The following is a 20,228-nucleotide window of genomic DNA, read 5'->3' as shown; positions in this document are numbered from 1 at the left end:
AAGCAACACTCAAGTGGTTTAAGGGGGAACATTTAAATGTCTTGGAATGGCCTAGTCAAAGCCCAGACCTCAATCCAATTGAGAATCTGTGTTATCACTTGCTGTACAGAAAGATTGCTGTACACCAGTGGGACCCATCCAACTTGAAGGAGCTGGAGCAGTTTTGCCTTGAAGAACGCTCAAGTTTTTTTGTCTTATTTTTTGTGTGTTTTTTGTGTGTGTTATTTTGCATCTTCAAAGTGGTAGCTACGTTGTGTAAATCAAATGATACAAACCCCCCAAAAATCTAATTTAATTCCAGGTTGTAAGGCAAAACATTTGGAAAAATGCTAAGGGGGTGAATACTTTCATAAGCCACTGTATGCTGTTCCATTATAGAGTGCATTCGGGAAAGTATTCAGACCCCTTCACTTTTTCCATATTTTGTTACGTTACAGCCTTATTCTAAAATGTATTAAAATAAAACATTTTCCTCATCAATATACACACAGTACCCCATAATGACGAAGCAAAAACAGGTTTTTAGAAGTTTTTGCAAATGTATTTTAAATTATACTTACCTTATTTACATAATTATTCAGACCCTTGTTCACCCACCTCTTGAGGATTGACCACAAGTTCTCAATGTTTTCACTCACGAGACTCCCAGTTAGATAGAAAATGTTCCTTTTTTCCAAAAATATTTTTTTTGTAGGTGAAATAGCTCCGTTTGTTCTTCACGTTTGGCTGAGAAATCGCCCGGAAATTGAAGTCACGAAAACGACGAAAAATATTCCAAATTAGCTCCATAATATCGACAGAAACATGGCAAACGTTTATAATCAATCCTCAAGGTGTTTTTCAAATATCTATTCAATAATATATCCATCGGGACAATTTGTTTTTCAGTAGGACCGATTGGAGTAATGGCTACCTCTGTATTTTACGCGAGAATCTCTCTGGGAGCATCAGGTGACCACTTGCGCAATGTAGCCGCTTACGGTTATTCTTCAACATAAATGCGTAAAACTACGTCACAATGCTGTAGACACCTTCGGGAATATGGAGAAAGAGTAATCTGGTTGATAGCCAATTCACTGCTCAACGCAGCGCTTTCAAAACATGAGGCACTTCCGGATTGGATTTTTCTCAGGCTTTCACCTGCAACATCAGTTCTGTTATACTCACAGACAATATTTTTACAGTTTTGGAAACTTTAGAGTGTTTTCTATCCTACGCTGTCAATTATATGCATATTCTAGCATCTTGTCCTGAAAAATATCCCGTTTACTACGGGAACGTTTTTTTTTTTACAAAAATGAAAATACTGCCCCCTAGTCACAACAGGTTTTAATAAAGAAATTAGGCACATTTGGGCAGTCTTCATACAACATTTTGAACAGAAATACAATGGTTCATTAGATCAGTCTAAAAATGTGCACATACACTGATGCCATCTAGTGGCCAAAATCTAAATTGCACCTGGGCTGGAATAATACATTATGGCCTTTCTCTTGCATTTCAAAGATGATGGTGCAAAATAAATCCAAAAGAACAGTTGGTTTTGTCTTTGTATTATCTTTTTCCAGATCTGGTGTTATATTCTCCTACATTCCTTTTACATTTCCATAAACTTTAGTGTTTCCTTTCAAATGGTACCAAGAATATGCATGTCCTTGTTTCAGGGCCTGAGCTACAGGCAGTTAGATTTGGTTATGTCATTTTAGGCGAAAATTGAAAAAAGGGGCTAATCCTGAAGTAGGTTGGTGATTGATTTATAACATCATTACATTAACAGTTAAAGTGAATAAATTCAATAAGATGAATACAAATAATTTACTAAACTTGCGACTGCAAATCATTTAACTTACGACTGCAACTAATTTACTAAACTGGCGACTGCAACTCATTTACTAAACTTGCGACTGCAACTAATTTGACTTGTGACTGCAACTCATTTACTGAACTTGCGACTGCAACTCATTTAACTTGTGACTGCAACTAATTTACTAAATTTGCGACTGCAACTCATTTAACTTGCGACTGCTACTCATTTAACTTGCGACGGGAACTCATTTAACTTGCGACTGCAACTCATTTACTGAACTTGCGACTGCAACTCATTTACTGAACTTGCGACTGCAACTCATTTACTAAACTTGCGACTGCAACTCATTTACTAAACTTGCGACTGCAAACTCATTTACTAAATTTGCGACTGCAACTCATTTACTAAACTTGCGACTGCAACTCATTTACTGAACTTGCGACTGCAACTCATTTACTAAACTTGCGACTGCAACTCATTTACTAAACTTGCGACTGCAACTCATTTACTAAACTTGCGACTGCAACTCATTTACTAAACTTGCGACTGCAACTCATTTACTAAACTTGCGACTGCAACTCATTTACTGAACTTGCGACTGCAACTCATTTACTAAACTTGCGACTGCAACTCATTTACTGAACTTGCGACTGCAACTCATTTACTAAACTTGCGACTGCAACTAATTTACTGAACTTGCGACTGGTGAATCTTCTGTGAATCAAAGCTACATTTGCACATCGAATCTGTGCGCTCAGAGTTTTGGCTTTAATTAAGTGACTAACCTGTGCCAAAAGCTTTGCAGTTGTAAAAATTCTGCAATCCTGCAAGTGCCGTGACTGAAGGGACGTGACTGAAGGGACGTGACTGAAGGGACGTGACTGAAGAGTCGTGACTGAAGGGACATGACTGAAGGGACGTGACTGAAGAATGTGACTGAAGGGACGTGACTGAAGTGCCGTGACTGAAGGGATGTGACTAAAGGACGTGACTGAAGGGACGTGACTGAAGGGACGTGACCGAAGGGACGTGACTGAAGGGACTGAAAGGACGTGACTGAATGGACGTGACTGAAGGTCGTGACTGAAGGGACGTGACTGAAGCGACGTGACTGAAGCGACGTGACTGAAGGGACGTGACTGAAGGGACGTGACTGCAGGGACGTGACTGAAGAATGTGACTGAAGGGACGTGACTGAAGTGCCGTGACTGAAGGGATGTGACTAAAGGATGTGACTGAAGGGACGTGACTGAAGGGACGTGACTGAAGAGACGTGACTGAAGGGACGTGACTGAAGGGACTGAAGGACGTGACTGAAAGGACGTGACTGAAGGGACGTGACTGAAGGTTGTGACTGAAGGGACGTGACTGAAGCGACGTGACTAAAGGGACTGAAGGGACGTGACTAAAGGGACTGAAGGACGTGACTGAAGGGACGTGACTGAAGGGACGTGACTGAAGGGACGTGACTGAAGGAACGTGACTAAAGGGACTGAAGGGACGTGACTAAAGGGACTGAAGGGACGTGACTAAAGGGACTGAAGGGACTGAAGGGACGTGACTGAAGGAACGTGACTGAAGGGACGTGACTGAAGGGACTGAAGGGACGTGACTAAAGGGACTGAAGGGACGTGACTGAAGGACGTGACTGAAGGGACGTGACTAAAGGACGTGACTGAAGGGACGTGACTGAAGGACGTGACTGAAGGGACGTGACTAAAGGGACTGAAGGGACGTGACTGAAGGGACGTGACTGAAGGGACGTGACTGAAGGGACGTGACTGAAGGGACGTGACTGAAGGGACGTGACTGAAGGGATGTGACTGAAGGGATGTGACTGAAGGGACATGACTGAAGGGACGTGACTAAAGGGACGTGACTGAAGGGACTGAAGGGACGTGACTGAAGAACGTGACTGAAGGGACGTGACTGAAGGGACGTGACTGAAGGGACGTGACTGAAGGGACATGACTGAAGGGACGTGACTGAAGGGACGTGGCTAAAGGGACTGAAGGGACGTGACTGAAGGACGTGACTGAAGGGACGTGACTGAAGGACGTGACTGAAGGGACTGAAGGGATGTGACTGAAGGGACTGAAGGGACTGAAGGGACGTGACTGAAGGGACGTGACTAAAGGGACTGAAGGGACGTGACTAAAGGGACTGAAGGGACGTGACTGAAGGGATGTGACTAAAGGGACTGAAGGGACGTGACTAAAGGACGTGACTGAAGGGACTGAAGGGACGTGACTAAAGGACGTGACTGAAGGGACGTGACTAAAGGGACTGAAGGGACGTGACTGAAGGGACGTGACTGAAGGGATGTGACTGAAGGGACTGAAGGGACGTGACTGAAGGGACGTGACTAAAGGGACTGAAGGGATGTGACTGAAGGGACGTGACTAAAGGGAATGAAGGGACTGAAGGCACGTGACTGAAGGGACGTGACTAAAGGGACTGAAGGGACGTGACTAAAGGGACGTGACTGAAGGGATGTGACTAAAGGGACTGAAGGGACGTGACTAAAGGGACGTGACTGAAGGGATGTGACTAAAGGGACTGAAGGGACGTGACTGAAGGGACGTGACTGAAGGGATGTGACTGAAGGGACTGAAGGGACGTGACTAAAGGGACTGAAGGGACGTGACTGAAGGGACTGAAGGGACGTGACTAAAGGGACTGAAGGGACGTGACTGAAGGGACTGAAGGGACGTGACTGAAGGGACGTGACTGAAGGGACGTGACTAAAGGGACGTGACTAAAGGGACGTGACTAAAGGGACGTGACTGAAGGGACGTGACGGAAGGACGTGACTGAAGGACCTGACTAAAGGGACTGAAGGGATGTGACTGAAGGGACGTGACTAAAGGGACGTGACTGAAGGGACGTGACTAAAGGGACGTGACTGAAGGGACGTGACGGAAGGACGTGACTGAAGGACCTGACTAAAGGGACTGAAGGGACGTGACTGAAGGGACGTGACTGAAGGGACGTGACTAAAGGACGTGACTGACTAGCATCCCATTGACAGCCCGACCTAATCGTACCCTTACCTTAAACATAACCTCATTTTAACCCATTTGGAAATTCAACACTGGTTTGCTGGTCAGCCACATCCCCTAGTTTTCCCTTACATTCTAGGACATGTCTTTGGGTGAGTCTTCCTGTGCTGTGGGGACCTCAGCCAGCCCCAGTAGTTGTATGAGCTGGAAGTAAGAGTAGACCCAGGCTCGAGAGATGTCCTGAGTCTGTCCCAGAGCCCCGGCCTCCGTCAGCAGGCCTCGTCTGAACTGCAGCTGCTGCTCTAGTAAAGCCCTCTGCCTGTGGATGGGAGAGAGGGAGGAAGAGATGGGACAAAAAAATATATACTTTTCTAGGGGACAATCTCAATTGCCTTGATTCATCACATCCTCTCGCCTCCTTCTCAAAACCCAATTTGGATGAGGTCAGAGGGGCGGGACCTCTGACCTCATCCAATGGGTTTTGAGGAGAGAGGCGAGAGGATGTGATGAATCAAGGCAATGGAGATTGCACTTAATGCAACAGAATAGGCGTAATGAATACACTCCTGTCCACTTCCTCTTACTGACACACCTTCATGTTATGGACCTCTTAGCCAGGCCTGGCACCCTGGACCCTGTTAGCCTAGCCAGGCCTACCACCGTGGACCCTGTTAGCTAGGCCTACAACCCTGGACCCTGTTAGCCTAGCCAGGCCTACCACCCTGGACCCTGTTAACCTAGCCAGGCCTACCACCCTAGACCCTGTTAGCCAGGTCCATCACCCTGGACCCTGTTAACCTAGCCAGGCCTACAACCCTAGACCCTGTTAGCCTAACCAGGCCTACCACCCTAGACCCTGTTAGCCAGGCCTACCACCCTGGACCCTGTTAGCCCGGCCTACCACCCTGGACCCTGTTAGCCTAGCCAGGCCTACCACTCTGGACCCTGTTAGCCTAGCCAGGCATACCACCCTGGACCCTGTTAGCCAGGCCTACCACCCTGGACCCTGTTAGCCAGGCCTACCACCCTGGACCCTGTTAGCCTAGCCAGGCCTACCACCCTGGACCCTGTTAGCCTAGCCAGGCCTACCACCCTGGACCCTGTTAGCCAGGCCTACCACCCTGGACCCTGTTAGCCAGGCCTACCACCCTGGACCCTGTTAGCCAGGCCTACCACCCTGGACCCCGTTAGCCAGGCCTACCACTCTAGACCCTGTTAGCCAGGCCTACCACCCTAGACCCTGTTAGCCAGGCCTACCACCCTACACCCTGTTAGCCAGGCCTACCAACCTAGACCCTGTTAGCCTAGCCAGGCCTACCCCCCTGGACCCTGTTAGCCAGGCCTACCACTCTAGACCCTGTTAGCCAGGCCTACCACCCTGGACCCTGTTAGCCAGGCCTACCACCCTGGACCCTGTTAGCTAGGCCTACCACCCTGGACCCTGTTAGCCAGGCCTACCACCCCAAACCCTGTTAGCCAGGCCTACCACCCTGGACCCTTTTAGCCAGGCCTACCACCCTGGACCCTGTTAGCCAGGCCTACCACCCTGGACCCTGTTAGCTAGGCCTACCACCCTGGACCCTGTTAGCCAGGCCTACCACCCTGGACCCTGTTAGCCAGGCCTACCACCCTGGACCCTGTTAGCCAGGCCTACCACCCTGGACCTTGTTAGCCAGGCCTACCACCCTGTACCCTGTTAGCCAGGCCTACCACCCCAAACCCTGTTAGCCAGGCCTACCACCCTGGACCCTGTTAGCTAGGCCTACCACCCTGGACCCTGTTAGCCAGGCTTACCACCCTGGACCTTGTTAGCCAGGCCTACCACCCTGGACCCTGTTAGCCAGGCCTACCACCCTGGACCCTGTTAGCCAGGCCTACCACCCTGGACCTTGTTAGCCAGGCCTACCACCCTGTACCCTGTTAGCCAGGCCTACCACCCTGGACCTTGTTAGCCAGGCCTACCACCCTGTACCCTGTTAGCCAGGCCTACCACCCTGTACCCTGTTAGCCAGGCAGGCCTACCACCCTGGACCCTGTTAGCCAGGCCTACCACTCTAGACCCTGTTAGCCAGGCCTACCACCCTGGACCCTGTTAGCCAGGCCTACCACCCTGGACCCTGTTAGCCAGGCCTACCACCCTGGACCCTGTTAGCCAGGCCTACCACCCTGGACCCCGTTAGCCAGGCTTACCACCCTGGACCTTGTTAGCCAGGCCTATCACCCTGTACCCTGTTAGCCAGGCCTACCACCCTGGACCCTGTTAGCCAGGCTTACCACCCTGGACCTTGTTAGCCAGGCTTACCACCCTGGACCTTGTTAGCCAGGCCTAGCACCCTGTACCCTGTTAGCCAGGCCTAGCACCCTGTACCCTGTTAGCCAGGCCTACCACCCTGGACCCTGTTAGCCAGGCCTACCACCCTGGACCCTGTTAGCCAGGCTTACCACCCTGGACCTTGTTAGCCAGGCCTACCACCCTGTACCCTGTTAGCCAGGCCTACCACCCTGGTCCTGATGTAAATCCACTTCATCTACTGTAGTTTAAAAAACCCAATAAAACAATTAAAACCCAAGGTATCATGTCATAGATGAAACCCACTTCTTTCTGAAGACATCTTTGAATCTTAGTTCGAAGCAGACATTTAAGAGTTTCTGGATAATGTAAAATACTGAGGGAGATGATATTGTAATTCTTTTACCAAAGTTTGCATCTGCACAGTTCTTTCAGTAAATGCGTTTTTGTGAAATGTTCTGTGTAAATTGTTCAAAGTAGTCCTTGTGTATAGAGTTGGTTTCTTAAACTTTTAAGTTTTGTTTGGCATACATTTTAAAGTGAAAATCTGAGTCTGGTATAGTGGAACTGCCCATTTTGAAGATAGAAAATGGGGGAAAATGTATCTATGCCTTCATTTCCCAAAAATGTTAGCTTTCATTTGACACCCAATTTGACATGCTCCTATGCACTTCACATGTTGATGCTCATGGGTCATGTTTTCAGGGAACTACTGGCACTACACGTCCCTTCTGCTGTAAAGGATTGGACATGGCAGCAACGATGAAGAGATTGAGATACCTGGCAAACAGTTCAGCTTGTAGTCGTGCCTCTTCTTTTGCCCACTGCGCTGCCTCCTCCTCTCTGCTTTTTCTCTCCTCCACTGCCTTCTTCCTCTCCTCTTCCTCCTCCTTCTGTTTCTGCAGGTACTCCCTCTTCTCATGGTCCTCCATCGCTGCCAGCCTCCTCCTCTCCTCTTCCTTACTCATCGCCTCCTCTAGTCGCTGCAGCTCCAACTCAGCTGTAGTAGAGTGGAGGGGACACACTTGTTATATTCAGGTCTGTGTGTGTGTATGTGTGTGTTTGCAGGGCTGGCCCTAGCCTTTTGGGGGCCCTAAGCGAGATTTGTTTGTGGGGCCCCGTACCTCGTGGCAAAATGTTTTAGTGGCCCCACTCTTGATGGCGGAGAGAACAATGATAGTTTTTATGTTCATTTCCTGCAACTCGACTCATTTTGCCATGGGGCAGAGATCATTTCTTTGAAGGTCTACAGCCACATACCTGCAATTCTACAAGACTTATGCTGTGTTACTGTGATATCTGAGTTAATGACTAAGAAAATCAATGGGGGCCCCCTGGTGCCCCTGGACACGTGCCCGGTCGGTATTCGACCATGATTATTACAAGTTTAGATAGCTGGCTAGACTAACTACCAATCTAAAAATTGTTAGCTGACGTGGCTATTTGAGTGAGTGTCAGTGAGTGACATAACAAGAAAAAAACTGCAGATGCACAACCAAATTTCGCTACAGCACCTGTTGTATTTTACTGTTCTTACTATCAGTAGTAAGTTGAAAAGCCTAGCAGCCGGGGGCCCTAAGCTACCGCTCTTATACCTGGGACAGGTGTGTGTGGAGTCATTCACCTGCCCTGCGTTCCTCCTCCTCCCGTCTGATCTTCTGAATCATCTCCAACTGTCGTCTCTTCTGCTCCTTCTTCCTCCACTCCCTCTCTTTCTCCGCCTGCTCCCGTCTTCTCCTCTCAGTCTCCTTCTCCTCTAACCTTTGTCTCTCTTCCTCCTCAGCCAGTCTCCTCAGCCTGCAGGAAGAGATCATTACTATAAAAAACATTTACATTTACAGTGCCTTGCGAAAGTATTCGGCTCCCTTGAACTTTGCGACCTTTTGCCACATTTCAGGCTTCAAACATAAAGATATAAAACTGTATTTTTTTGTGAAGAATCAACAACAAGTGGGACACAATCATGAAGTGGAACGACATTTATTGGATATTTCAAACTTTTTAACAAATCAAAAACTGAAAAATTGGGCGTGCAAAATTATTCAGCCCCTTTACTTTCAGTGCAGCAAACTCTCTCCAGAAGTTCAGTGAGGATCTCTGAATGATCCAATGTTGACCTAAATGACTAATGATGATAAATACAATCCACCTGTGTGTAATCAAGTCTCCGTATAAATGCACCTGCACTGTGATAGTCTCAGAGGTCCGTCAAAAGCGCAGAGAGCATCATGAAGAACAAGGAACACACCAGGCAGGTCCGAGATACTGTTGTGAAGAAGTTTAAAGCCGGATTTGGATACAAAAAGATTTCCCAATCTTTAAACATCCCAAGGAGCACTGTGCAAGCGATAATATTGAAATGGAAGGAGTATCAGACCACTGCAAATCTACCAAGACCTGGCCGTCCCTCTAAACTTTCAGCTCATACAAGGAGAAGACTGATCAGAGATGCAGCCAAGAGGCCCATGATCACTCTGGATGAACTGCAGAGATCTACAGCTGAGGTGGGAGACTCTGTCCATAGGACAACAATCAGTCGTATATTGCACAAATATGGCCTTTATGGAAGAGTGGCAAGAAAGCCATTTCTTAAAGATATCCATAAAAAGTGTTGTTTAAAGTTTGCCACAAGCCACCTGGGAGACACACCAAACATGTGGAAGAAGGTGCTCTGGTCAGATGAAACTAAAATTGAACTTTTTGGCAACAATGCAAAACGTTATGTTTGGCGTAAAAGCAGCACAGCTGAACACACCATCCCCACTGTCAAACATGGTGGTGGCAGCATCATGGTTTGGGCCTGCTTTTCTTCAGCAGGGACAGGGAAGATGGTTAAAATTGATGGGAAGATGGATGGAGCCAAATACAGGACCATTCTGGAAGAGAACCTGATGGAGTCTGCAAAAGACCTGAGACTGGGACGGAGATTTGTCTTCCAACAAGACAATGATCCAAAACATAAAGCAAAATCTACAATGGAATGGTTAAAAAATAAACATATCCAGGTGTTAGAATGGCCAAGTCAAAGTCCAGACCTGAATCCAATCGAGAATCTGTGGAAAGAACTGAAAACTGCTGTTCACAAATGCTCTCCATCCAACCTCACTGAGCTCGAGCTGTTTTGCAAGGAGGAATGGGAAAAAATGTCAGTCTCTCGATGTGCAAAACTGATAGAGACATACCCCAAGCGACTTACAGCTGTAATCGCAGCAAAAGGTGGCGCTACAGAGTATTAACTTAAGGGGGCCGAATACTTTCGCAAGGCACTGTATATTTTAATAATTTAGCAGATGCTCTTATCCAGAGCGCCTTACAGGAGCAACTAGAGTGAAGTGCTTTGCTCAAAGGCACATTGACAAATTTGTCAACAAGTCAGCTCGGGGATTCAAATCAGCAAACTTTTGGTTAGTGATCCAGTGCTCTTAACAGCTAGGCTACCTGCCCAGGCCCGGTGCCACGAGGAGGGACCCTTAGTTGGAATAGTTTCCTCCATCAGTTTTGTATCCCTATTCTGTCCGACAATCGACCTACTCCGTCATGCCCAGCCGATTTATTGTGTATGCTTCATTCATAAAACTCACTTGCATGCATCATATGTACGTCATACACAATTTACCAGTTGAAAACCAAAAGTGGATTAATTTTCAAAGTTACGTACTACCTGAAAAAAAAATCACAGTGCAGCTGGATGGAATTTAGCTAATGTTAACAGTTAGGTAGGTAGCATGATGGATATTAGAAAGTGGCTTCGCCAGGGCACAATGGCAGCTTCGTATCAAAGTGGAGGGGAGAAGTCTGCCACAGAGGCCAAAGCCGCTGAGCCGACGCTAATCACCTAGTCCAAGGCCGCTGAGCCGACGCTAATCACCTAGTCCAAGGCCGTCGAGCCGACACTAATCACCTAGTCCAAGGCCGTCGAGCCGACGCTAATCACCTAGTCCAAGGCCGTCGAGCCGACGCTAATCACCTAGTCCAAGGCCGCTGAGCCGACACTAATCACCTAGTCCAAGGCCGTCGAGCCGACGCTAATCACCTAGTCCAAGGCCGCTGAGCCGACGCTAATCACCTAGTCCAAGGCCGTCGAGCCGACGCTAATCACCTAGTCCAAGGCCGCTGAGCCGACGCTAATCACCTAGTCCAAGGCCGTCGAGCCGACGCTAATCACCTAGTCCAAGGCCGCTGAGCCGACGCTAATCACCTAGTCCAAGGCCGTCGAGCCGACGCTAATCACCTAGTCCAAGGCCGTCGAGCCGACACTAATCACCTAGTCCAAGGCCGCTGAGCCGACGCTAATCACCTAGTCCAAGGCCGCTGAGCCGACGCTAATCACCTAGTCCAAGGCCGTCGAGCCGACGCTAATCACCTAGTCCAAGGCCGTCGAGCCGACACTAATCACCTAGTCCAAGGCCGCTGAGCCGACGCTCATCACCTAGTCCAAGGCCGTCGAGCCGACGCTAATCACCTAGTCCAAGGCCGTCGAGCCGACACTAATCACCTAGTCCAAAACTGCCGAGCCGACGCTAATCACCTAGTCCAAGGCCGTCGAGCCGACGCTAATCACCTAGTCCAAGGCCGTCGAGCCGACGCTAATCACCTAGTCCAAGGCCGTCGAGCCGACGCTAATCACCTAGTCCAAGGCCGCTGAGCCGACACTAATCACCTAGTCCAAGGCCGTCGAGCCGACGCTAATCACCTAGTCCAAGGCCGTCGAGCCGACGCTAATCACCTAGTCCAAGGCCGTCGAGCCGACGCTAATCACCTAGACCAAGGCCGTCGAGCCGACACTAATCACCTAGTCCAAGGCCGCTGAGCCGACACTAATCACCTAGTCCAAGGCCGTCGAGCCGACGCTAATCACCTAGTCCAAGGCCGTCGAGCCGACGCTAATCACCTAGTCCAAGGCCGTCGAGCCGACGCTAATCACCTAGTCCAAGGCCGCTGAGCCGACACTAATCACCTAGTCCAAGGCCGCTGAGCCGACACTAATCACCTAGTCCAAGGCCGCTGAGCCGACACTAATCACCTAGTCCAAGGCCGCTGAGCCGACACTAATCACCTAGTCCGAGGCCGCTGAGCAGACGCTAATCACCTAGTCCAAGACCGTCGAGCCGACACTAATCACCTAGTCCAAGGACGCTGAGCCGACACTAATCACCTAGTCCAAGGACGCTGAGCCGACGCTAATCACCTAGTCCAAGGCCGTCGAGCCGACACTAATCACCTAGTCCAAGGCCGTCGAGCAGACACTAATCACCTAGTCCAAGGCCGCTGAGCCGATGCTAATCACCTAGTCCAAGGCCGCTGAGCCGACGCTAATCACCTAGTCCAAGGCCGTCGAGCCGAGGCTCATCACCTAGTCCAAGGCCGCTGAGCCGACGCTAATCACCTAGTCCAAGGCCGCTGAGCCGACGCTCATCACCTAGTCCAAGGCCGTCGAGCCGACGCTAATCACCTAGTCCAAGGCCGTCGAGCCGACACTAATCACCTAGTCCAAAACTGCCGAGCCGACGCTAATCACCTAGTCCAAGGCCGTCGAGCCGACACCAATCACCTAGTCCAAGGCCGTCGAGCCGACGCTAATCACCTAGTCCAAGGCCGTCGATCCGACGCTAATCACCTAGTCCAAGGCCGTCGAGCCGACGCTAATCACCTAGTCCAAGGACGCTGAGCCGACACTAATCACCTAGTCCAAGGCCGTCGAGCCGACGCTAATCACCTAGTCCAAGGCCGTCGAGCCGACGCTAATCACCTAGTCCAAGGCCGCTGAGCCGACGCTAATCACCTAGTCCAAGGCCGCTGAGCCGACACTAATCACCTAGTCCAAGGCCGTCGAGCCGACACTAATCACCTAGTCCAAGGCCGTCGAGCCGACGCTAATCACCTAGTCCAAGGCCGCTGAGCCGACGCTAATCACCTAGACCAAGGCCGTCGAACCGACGCTAATCACCTAGTCCAAGGCCGTCGAGCCGACGCTAATCACCTAATCCAAGGCCGCTGAGCCGACACTAATCACCTAGTCCAAGGCCGCTGAGCCGACGCTAATCACCTAGTCCAAGGCCGTCGAGCCGACGCTAATCACCTAGTCCAAGGCCGCTGAGCCGACACTAATCACCTAGTCCAAGGCCGCTGAGCCGACGCTAATCACCTAGTCCAAGGCCGTCGAGCCGACGCTAATCACCTAGTCCAAGGCCGCTGAGCCGACACTAATCACCTAGTCCAAGGCCGTCGAGCCGACACTAATCACCTAGTCCGAGGCCGCTGAGCCGACGCTAATCACCTAGTCCAAGGCCGCTGAGCCGACGCTAATCACCTAGTCCAAGGCCGCTGAGCCGACACTAATCACCTAGTCCAAGGCCGCTGAGCCGACACTAATCACCTAGTCCAAGGCCGCTGAGCCGACACTAATTACCTAGTCCAAGGCCGCTGAGCCGACACTAACCTAGAGGGAAGAAACTGTTTTTCAGCACTCTGGATGCTGTACTGGGAGAAAGGTCAGCATGATTTAACCAACCAAACAGCCAACTTGTTGAGGCCCTGTGTGCCTTGCACCCAGCCAAGGAAACCTTTATGGAAAAGGTGAAACCACTGCTGGACTTAATCTCAGGAGACTTTGTGGAAGCTGAGTTTATTGTCGCACGCCAGTTTCTACAGACTGAAATGGCCCGATCTGGAGAAGAAAATTGGACTAAAGTTATGCAGAGCATTTGGGATAAATACTCCAGGCCTCTAACAGCTAAGCCTACTGTGATGATGGCATTGAGCCGACGCCCTCAGAGCATGCGCAGACCAGCTGGCTGGTGAGTTTACGGACATATTCAATCAATCCCTATCCCAGTCTGTTGTTCCCACATGCTTCAAGAGGGCCACCATTGTTCCTGTTCCCAAGAAAGCTAAGGTAACTGAGCTAAACGACTACCACTCACTTCCGTCATCATGAAGTGCTTTGAGAGACTAGTCAAGGACCATATCACCTCCACACTACCTGACACCCTAGACCCACTCCAATTTGCTTACCGCCCAAATAGGTCCACAGACGATGCAATCTCAACCACACTGCACACTGCCCTAACCCATCTGGACAAGAGGAATACCTATGTGAGAATCCTGTTCATCGACTACAGCTCTGCATTTAACACCATAGTGCCTTCCAAGCTCGTCATCAAGCTTGAGACCCTGGGTCTCGACCCCGCCCTGTGCAACTGGGTACTGGACTTCCTGACGGGCTGCCCCCAGGTGGTGAGGGTAGGCAACAACATTTCCACCCCGCTGATCCTCAACACTGGGGCCCCACAAGGGTGCGTTCTGAGCCCTCTAATGTACTCCCTGTTCACCCACGACTGCGTGGCCACGCACGCCTCCAACTCAATCATCAAGTTTGCGGACGACACAACAGTGGAAGGCTTGATTACCAACAACGACGAGACGGCCTACAGGGAGGAGGTGAGGGCCCTCGGAGTGTGGTGTCAGGAAAATAACCTCACACTCAACGTCAACAAAACTAAGGAGATGATTGTGGACTTCAGGAAACAGCAGAGGGAACACCCCCCTATCCACATCGATGGAACAGTAGTGGAGAGGGTAGTAAGTTTTAAGTTCCTTGGCGTACACATCACAGACAAACTGAATTGGTCCACCCACACAGACAGCATCGTGAAGAAGGCACAGCAGCGCCTCTTCAACCTCAGGAGGCTGAAGAAATTCGGCTTGTCACCAAAAGCACTCACAAACTTCTACAGATGCACAATCGAGAGCATCCTGTCGGGCTGTATCACCGCCTGGTACGGCAACTGCTCCGCCCACAACCGTAAGGCTCTCCAGAGGGTAGTGAGGTCTGCACAACGCATCACCGGGGGCAAATTACCTGCCCTCCAGGACACCTACACCACCCGATGTCACAGGAAGGCCATAAAGATCATCAAGGACAACAACCACCCGAGCCACTGCCTGTTCACCCCGCTATCATCCAGAAGGCGAGGTCAGTACAGGTGCATCAAAGCTGGGACCGAGAGACTGAAAAACAGCTTCTATCTCAAGGCCATCAGACAGCCACCACTAACATTGAGTAGCTGCTGCCAACACACTGACACTGACTCAACTCCAGCCACTTTAATAATGGGAATTGATGGGAAATGATGTAAAATATATTACTAGCCACTTTAAACAATGCTACCTAATATAATGTTTACATACTCTACATTATTCATCTCATATGTATATGTATATACTGTACTCTATATCATCTACTGCATCTTTATGTAATACATGTATCACTAGCCACTTTAACTATGCCACTTTGTTTACATACTCATCTCATATGTATATACTGCACTCAATACCATCTACTGTATCTTGCCTATGCCGCTCTGTACCATCACTCATTCATATATCTTTATGTACATATTCTTTATCCCCTTACACTTGTGTCTATAAGGTAGTAGTTTTGGAATTGTTAGCTAGATTACTTGTTGGTTATTACTGCATTGTCGGAACTAGAAGCACAAGCATTTCGCTACACTCGCATTAACATCTGCTAACTATGTGTATGTGACAAATAAAATTTGATTTGATGCTGGGATTAACATTTTGGATAAATAGTCCAGGCCTCTAACAGCTAAGCCTACTGTGATGATGGCATTGGAACTAGGATTAACATTTTGGATAAATACTCCTGTCCTCTAGCAGCTAAACCTACTGTGATGATGGCATTGAAACTAGGATTAACATTTTGGATAAATACTCCTGTCCTCTAGCAGCTAAACCTACTGTGATGATGGCATTGAAACTGGGATTAACATTTTGGATAAATACTCCTGTCCTCTAGCAGCTAAACCTACTGTGATGATGGCATTGAAACTAGGATTAACATTTTGGATAAATACTCCTGTCCTCTAGCAGCTAAACCTACTGTGATGATGGCATTGAAACTGGGATTAACATTTTGGATAAATACTCCTGTCCTCTAGCAGCTAAACCTACTGTGATGATGGCATTGAAACTAGGATTAACATTTTGGATAAATACTCCTGTCCTCTAGCAGCTAAACCTACTGTGATGATGGCATTGAAACTGGGATTAACATTTTGGAGCATCCAAGGCAACTTGCAAGAACTCTCTTTCAACATTGAAAATATGTGTTCAGTGAGCATAGACGGAGCACAGGAGGAAAGCTGATTCAACTGGCATTTGGAGAGGGATCTTACAAGCAAGTTCCGTGAGGAACGAGAGACTGCTGAGGAGGTTCAACACAGCGTCAAGGAGGCTGCAAATCTTTTGAATCTGGGTACGAACAGGCAGCCTAACTTGCAATTTCTCGAGACGGTTATGAATTGTCCATGTTTGTAAAGCGGTGCAGTAGCCTGTATTCTTGTGGCAAGGCAGCCGTGCTGCAAACACATTCTGTGTAATTGTACTTTTATCCATCCTGTATTATCAGCAAGCGATTATAGTTGTACCCCCCTTAGTCATTTCTAATGCCCCCTTGCCAAGTTAATCCTGCCGCCGGGGCTTTGCCTGCCGCCTAGGTAGTCACTTTTACAAAAAGATTGGTAGGAACAGCCTTGATTACATTATCTTTCTCTGTGTCTCATTAATAGTGCCAGAAGTTTTCCCCGACCAGGTGACCAGGAAAATCTTTGCGTCCTAGACCAAGTGACCAGGAAAAGCCCTGGGTCCTAGACCAAGTTACCAGGAAAAGCCCTGCGTCCTAGACCAGGTGACCAGGAAAAGCCCTGGGTCCTAGACCAGGTGACCAGGAAAAGCCCTAGGTCCTAGACCAGGTGACCAGGAAAAGTCCTGAGAAATTCTTATCATATCCACTAGAGGGCGGTGCTGAGCCCCATCACATATTTCAGAGGTAATTCATATCATATCCACTAGAAGGCGGTGCTGAGGCCCCATCTCAGCCCATATCAGGGAGTTAGAATAGACAGTCTACCTGAGTTCCTCGGCTCTCTGATTCTGCTCCTTTTCCAGCTCCAGCCTCATGCACTCCTCTCTTTCCTCCCGCTCCTGCTGCCTCCTCCTCTCCTCCTCTCTCTCCTTCCTCTTCCTCTCCACCTCTAGTCGGCGACGCTCTGCCTTCTCAGCCAACACATTCTTCTGTTGCTCCATATGGGCTGCTGCCTCTCCTCTGTTCTTGTCCTTATTACCCACAGATCATGTATAATGTAGTGAATTCAAGGGTAGCACCGACCAGGTCTCAAACCCGGGTGCCTGCACCCATCAGTCCAACAACGTAACCGTTACGCCCAGAGGTCTGAACCTCTGTACGAAGTCGCTAGTTGTTGTACTGAGGTTGTACTGAGGTCACTATCAAAATAACATTGGGTAAAAACAATGCTGAGAATGTGTTTGTCCGAAGTGATGTCATATTCCCTACATAGTGCACTACTTCTGATTAGAATCATTTTACTCTAGGGGCCCTAGTCAATAGTAGTGCACTATATAGTGAATAAGGGGCCATTTCCCATGCAGACTATGTCCTCCATACTCACAGTACTGATGCTGGCGTCAGATATGACCAGATTTAACGGTTGTGTTTCTGCTGTCATGACAACCGAGCAGGATGACAGTTGGTCATGAGAGGACCGTCGTTGTCCGCACGGTAAAACCTCGTCCTCACAGGAGTAAGATCTGTGTGAACTCTGACCTGACTGCCCATTGGATGAGGAGCTCCTGAAGACAAAAGGGAATTCAGCAACTCTTGGAAGACAGTGGAAGTGTTTACAGAGCTATGATGGGATAAAACCAACCCATCTGTTTACAGAGCTGTGATTGGATAAAACCAACCCACCTGTTTATAGAGCTGTGATGGGATAAAACCAACCCATCTGTTTATAGAGCTGTGATTGGATAAAACCAACCCATCTGTTAACAGAGCTGTGATTGGATAAAACCAACCCACCTGTTTACAGTGCTGTGATTGGATAAAACCAACCCACCTGCTTACAGAGCTGTGATTGGATAAAACCAACCCACCTGTTTATAGAGCTATGATGGGATAAAACCAACCCACCTGTTTACAGTGCTGTGATTGGATAAAACCAACCCACCTGCTTACAGAGCTGTGATTGGATAAAACCAACCCACCTGTTTATAGAGCTATGATGGGATCTCGGGGATTGGACGAGGTCACTATGTTCCTCTTCATGTGTGTTTAGTGCAGCACTATCGTCTTCGGTGTCCTTCACATCTTCATCAGGACTCAGAGCAGATGGAGACGTCTCAGATGAGCCTTTAGTCTCTTTGGTCTTATTAGTCCTTTCCACGTCCACGTGGCCTTTAGTCTCTTTGGTCTTCTTCGTCCTCTCCACGTCCACGTGGCCTTTAGGTTTTCCTATAAGATAGGGAGGGAATCAGTGGAGATGGGTCTCAAACACCATGGGTGCATCCCAAATGGCTCCCTAATCCCTATTATATAGTGCACTACTTTAGACCAAGGCCCTAAGGCACCCTATTCCCTATATAGTGCACTACTTTAGACCAAGGCCCTAAGGCACCCTATTCCCTATATAGTGCACTACTTTAGACCAAGGCCCTAAGGCACCCTATTCCCTATATAGTGCACTACTTTAGACCAGGGCCCTAAGGCTCCCTATTCCCTATATAGTGCACTACACTAGACCAGGACCTATAGGGAATAGGGTGCAATTTGGGATGTAATTCATATCAGATATCAGCTCCATTCAACAGGTCATCCTGACAGAGACAGATACTCACCGACAACAAACTCAGCTTGATCTTTGACCCGGTCCTTTTTCTTCTTCCTCAAGACCTTCCCCGCCTGCTTGGAGAGGACTTCCTGGTTCTGCTCCTGCCCTTCATTCACTTTTCTCTTTTTCTGGAAAACAGGAATGACAGCAATGAAGCTGCACCTCGGGTTTTAATAAACTACAGTATAATGTGTTGGATACAGGGGGGGTTTATTAAATCACAGAATTATGTGTTGATACAGGGGGGTTATTAAACTACAGTATTATGTGTTGATACAGGGGGGTTATTAAACTACTGTAGTATGTGTTGGATACAGGGGGGTTATTAAACTACAGTATTATGTGTTGGATACAGGGGGGGATATTAAACTACAGTATTATGTGTTGGATACAGGGGGGTTATTAAACTACAGTATTATGTGTTGATACAGGGGGGTTATTAAACTACTGTATTATGTGTTGATACAGGGGGGTTATTAAACTACTGTAGTATGTGTTGATACAGGGGGGGATATTAAACTACAGTATTATGTGTTGATACAGAGGGGGTTATTAAACTACAGTATTATGTGTTGATACAGGGGGGGGGATATTAAACTACAGTATTATGTGTTGGATACAGGGGGGTTATTAAACTACAGTATTATGTGTTGGATACAGGGGGGGGGGGGTTATTAAACTACAGTATTATGTGTTGGATACAGGGGGGTTATTAAACTACAGTATTATGTGTTGATACAGAGGGGGTTATTAAACTACAGTATTATGTGTTGATACAGGGGGGGGGATATTAAACTACAGTATTATGTGTTGGATACAGGGGGGTTATTAAACTACAGTATTATGTGTTGGATACAGGGGGGGGGGGGGTTATTAAACTACAGTATTATGTGTTGGATACAGGGGGGTTATTAAACTACAGTATTATGTGTTGGATACAGGGGGGGGGGTTATTAAACTACAGTATTATGTGTTGGATACAGGGGGGTTATTAAACTACAGTATTATGTGTTGATACAGGGGGGTTATTAAACTACTGTAGTATGTGTTGATACAGGGGGGTTATTAAACTACTGTAGTATGTGTTGATACAGGGGGGTTATTAAACTACAGTATTATGTGTTGATACAGGGGGGTTATTAAACTACAGTATAATGTGTTGGATACAGGGGGGGGGTTATTAAATCACAGAATTATGTGTTGATACAGGGGGGTTATTAAACTACAGTATAATGTGTTGGATACAGGGGGGGGGGTTATTAAACTACAGTATTATGTGTTGGATACAGGGGGGTTATTAAACTACAGTATTATGTGTTGGATACAGGGGGGGGGTTATTAAACTACAGTATTATGTGTTGGATACAGGGGGGTTATTAAACTACAGTATTATGTGTTGATACAGGGGGGTTATTAAA

At 48.2% G+C, this 20,228-nt stretch overlaps 1 protein-coding gene across 3 annotated transcripts in view; it reads right to left on the bottom strand.

Moving 5' to 3' along the window:
* Positions 1-1,314: 1,314 nt before the first annotated feature.
* Positions 1,315-20,228, bottom strand: part of kiaa2012 (KIAA2012 ortholog) — an 81,755-nt gene continuing 62,841 nt past the window's right edge. For all 3 annotated transcript variants that reach the window (XM_090230752.1, XM_036975361.2, XM_036975360.2), the window contains exons 18-24: positions 18,818-18,938; positions 18,188-18,434; positions 17,593-17,773; positions 17,034-17,239; positions 8,724-8,896; positions 7,880-8,099; positions 1,315-5,128 (exon numbers count right to left, since the gene is read on the bottom strand). In XM_090230752.1, the coding sequence (XP_090086878.1) occupies positions 4,945-5,128; positions 7,880-8,099; positions 8,724-8,896; positions 17,034-17,239; positions 17,593-17,773; positions 18,188-18,434; positions 18,818-18,938 (1,332 nt within the window). In that variant the 3' untranslated portion in view covers positions 1,315-4,944. The remainder of the gene's footprint in view (positions 5,129-7,879; positions 8,100-8,723; positions 8,897-17,033; positions 17,240-17,592; positions 17,774-18,187; positions 18,435-18,817; positions 18,939-20,228) is intronic.

This window comes from Oncorhynchus mykiss, chromosome 3 (genome assembly GCF_057628025.1).
Source record: "Oncorhynchus mykiss isolate SJ-2025 chromosome 3, ASM5762802v1, whole genome shotgun sequence".
Lineage (NCBI taxonomy): Eukaryota > Metazoa > Chordata > Actinopteri > Salmoniformes > Salmonidae > Oncorhynchus > Oncorhynchus mykiss.
This window is presented reverse-complemented; position numbering and strand designations above follow the sequence as displayed.